Source organism: Ichthyophthirius multifiliis (genome assembly GCF_000220395.1).
Source record: "Ichthyophthirius multifiliis unplaced genomic scaffold scaff_1120509249867, whole genome shotgun sequence".
Taxonomy (NCBI): Eukaryota; Ciliophora; class Oligohymenophorea; order Hymenostomatida; genus Ichthyophthirius; species Ichthyophthirius multifiliis.
The window spans coordinates 3,699-6,705 of record NW_004087221.1 but is presented as its reverse complement, the minus strand read 5'-3'; the positions used below and the strand labels follow the sequence as shown (position 1 = coordinate 6,705).

Here is a 3,007-nt window from a genome sequence, read left to right as displayed (position 1 = left end):
AAATATAAACTAAAGCACAGCAAAAACAATAGCTTCATTGTCCAAAAAAAGAGTTTCTCAGAATAATAAATACCTTAAAAGACTAAAATAATAATTAAAAAGAAATAATAATCATCCCTTTAAAATAAATAACTTTAAAACTTAAAAATCTCTTAAGAAAATTAAAATACCTAAATAGAAAATCCTCTTCCCTTTTCTTAATAAAATTAAATAGCTTAGTTATAAATATAAAATTAATTTTAAAGTTAATTACCTTATAATTTAAATCCTAGTTTCTTATTAGACAATTAATTAAACAGAAATGCCTAATAATTATATAATTCTTAATTTTAATAATCACTTTTATAATAATACTAGAATTTTATTTAATATAATTTACTATTATCATTGCAAAACAACTATGCTTTTCAAAATAATTTTTAAAAATGAAAAAATAATAAAAAAAATAACAACAATAAAAAAAATAATAATTAATAAATAAAAAAATATATATATATATATTTAAATATGTATATACAATTTATATTTTATGTTGATATAATTAATATATATTTATTTTTTTTCACTTTCATTTAATTAAATTAAAGATATAAATACTTATAATAAAAAATATATGTAATAAACCCAATAAAAAAAAGCTTTGGTCCCCATAGCTTAATCTTTCGAAGAAATAGAAGCTGTAACAATAATAGACGTCCTTCGCCGAGCCGGTGTAGATGTAACAGTAGCTTCTATAATGGGAAAAAGCCATAGTTTAGCCATTAAAGGCTCAAATGGAATCACTATAGTCTGTGATAACCACTTACAGGATGTAATAGATTAAGATTTTGATCTAATATCTTTACCTGGAGGAATGCCTGGTGCTTAACATTTAAGTGACTGCCAAATTCTCATTGAGAAATTAAAAAAATAATAACAATAAGATAAATATTTATCAGCTATATGTGCTGCTCCTGCCATAGTATTGTAAAAACATGGTTTTTTAAATGACTAAGTAGCAGGTACTGCTCACCCTTCAATTTAAGATAAATTAACTAATAAATCATTAATAAATGATGATCTAAATGTAGCCATTACTGGTAAAATAATCACTTCAAAAGGACCTGGTACAGCTATTGAATTTACATTAGAATTAATTAATAAATTATTCAATTAAAAAAAAGCTTTAGAGATAGCTAAAAAGTTAGTTTTTAAAAAATGATATAAATTGTATATATAAATATATATATATATATAAATATTTAATATATATATATATATATATATATATATATATAATATTTACATATATAAATATTTATCGATTTATACATTTTATATTTATTTTTTTATATAAATTTGAAAATAATAACATTTGTTTAAAAATTAAATACACACATATATATACACAAAAGATATTTAATTAAAATTATCATCTTAAATCAAATTTACTATCTAAAACAGACTAATATTATTTAAAGTTTTATTAAACTTAATTTTTTTCCTAGAAAATATCCCAAAACCTCAAAGTTTAATCGCCTGCTCCTGTAACAATTTTAGTACTACACGGACTTAATCCAAGCTACAAAACCCTACAACTATGTCCTGTTAGACATGCTATTTTTTATAAAGTGGGGTATTTCCATACTATGATTTCATTATCTTGGAATCCATGAGTACTTACGAACTCGTTTTAATTTTTAGAAAACACTAAGTTACATACTTAACTATTAGTTTCTATTTAATCTACTTATTTTCCTATTTAAGTATTCCAAAACCTAATACTTTTATCCATAGTACCTCCTCCACTTACTAAAACCCCGTGTTAATGTGGATTCCAGGCTATAGCCTTAACTGCGGCTTTATGTTAGTTGAATTTATATAGATAGTTATGTGATTTAAGGCTCCAAACGAATAGTTTATTATCATTTCCTCCACTGGCTAGCATTTAATTATCAAAAGACCATTTTAATCCACATATTTCCTATTAATGTCCCTTAAAAGTCTAAAAAGGGAATCTACTTCTAATATCTGTACATATAATCTATTTATCTCTACTACCTGTAGCTATTATATTATCATCTTTCCAAGCCACAGACCCTATTCTATCATTATGATTTCTAAAAGAGAGTATTTCTGAGGAATTATTTACATCAAAAATCTATATTTTCCCTAAAGAATCTCCTATACTCAAAAAGTCTCCACTTTCATTCCATTATAGACCTTAAACTAGATTCTAATTATAATGTATGCTATACGAAGTTATGCCTCACAAAGCTTAGAAACTTAATTTGTAAATCCATTCCATATATAAACTTAGCTCCCTAAGGCTACTGCTAGTATATTTTTACTACTCCAGTCTAATAAATTCAAATAATAATCATCTTAAAGGCCCGGAGCGTCTAAAACTTTATATGAACAGCATTTAATTTATTATTATTTTATTTTTTTATTTATTTTTTATTATTCTATTTCCATTCCTCCTTCCTCCTTTTAGAAAAATATATTATTTTATAATTTCTTTTTATTATTTTAGCAAAATTTTAGCTTATTTTTATGCGTGTTTATCTATAAAACATGCTTCTTATACAATTAAGCGATTGAATAATCATTTTCATTCTATATAAATTAACCTTTAAGTACTTTTTCTTTACCAACCTCATGTGCACTTGATAGTATTACGTTATATTTAGATTATTTTCGAGAAGGAATGAATCTAGATTCGGTACAACTATTCCCTTTTTGAAGACTTTCTTATTAATAATTACTTCTTTTGTTTTATAGGATGTTTTGGAAGCTTGTACTTTAGGCGGATAATATAGGAAGGGTATTAAGTATTTCCTATTATGAAGATGTAGTGTGTAAATTTGAGAAAAATGCTGTTTCTTCTTCGATGAACATTTTTGTTATTTTTTTTTTTTTGTTATTTTTTTATTTTATTTTTTTTTTTATAAAAAAAGTTAATTTAATATATATGATTTTTTTTTTTTTTTTTTTTTTTATAAATATAATAAATAATTTGTTTTTT

At 23.0% G+C, this 3,007-nt stretch overlaps 2 protein-coding genes across 2 annotated transcripts, besides 5 other annotated features; one reads left to right on the top strand and one right to left on the bottom strand. All coding sequences in view use genetic code 6, as the record gives it.

Annotated features, from left to right (window-relative positions):
* Nucleotides 1-421: 421 nt before the first annotated feature.
* Nucleotides 422-467: a microsatellite.
* Nucleotides 435-488: a microsatellite.
* Nucleotides 489-613: 125 nt separating this feature from the next.
* On the top strand, nucleotides 614-1,201 carry IMG5_038840 (hypothetical protein; the record flags this gene model as incomplete). The annotated part of the gene is made up of 1 exon (XM_004038945.1): nucleotides 614-1,201. One exon carries the CDS (start codon nucleotides 614-616, stop codon nucleotides 1,199-1,201), a length of 588 nt encoding a protein of 195 aa, XP_004038993.1.
* A 9-nt stretch (nucleotides 1,202-1,210) lies between these two features.
* Nucleotides 1,211-1,297: a microsatellite.
* Nucleotides 1,298-1,411: 114 nt separating this feature from the next.
* IMG5_038830 (WD regulatory protein, putative) lies at nucleotides 1,412-2,754 on the bottom strand (the record flags this gene model as incomplete). The annotated part of the gene is given in 2 exon segments (XM_004038944.1): nucleotides 1,412-2,247; nucleotides 2,266-2,754. The coding sequence occupies 2 exon segments, from the start codon at nucleotides 2,285-2,287 to the stop codon at nucleotides 1,412-1,414; spliced, it is 858 nt and encodes a 285-aa protein (XP_004038992.1). The 5' UTR covers nucleotides 2,288-2,754.
* A 124-nt stretch (nucleotides 2,755-2,878) lies between these two features.
* Nucleotides 2,879-2,931: a microsatellite.
* Nucleotides 2,880-2,931: a microsatellite.
* Nucleotides 2,932-3,007: the final 76 nt, after the last annotated feature.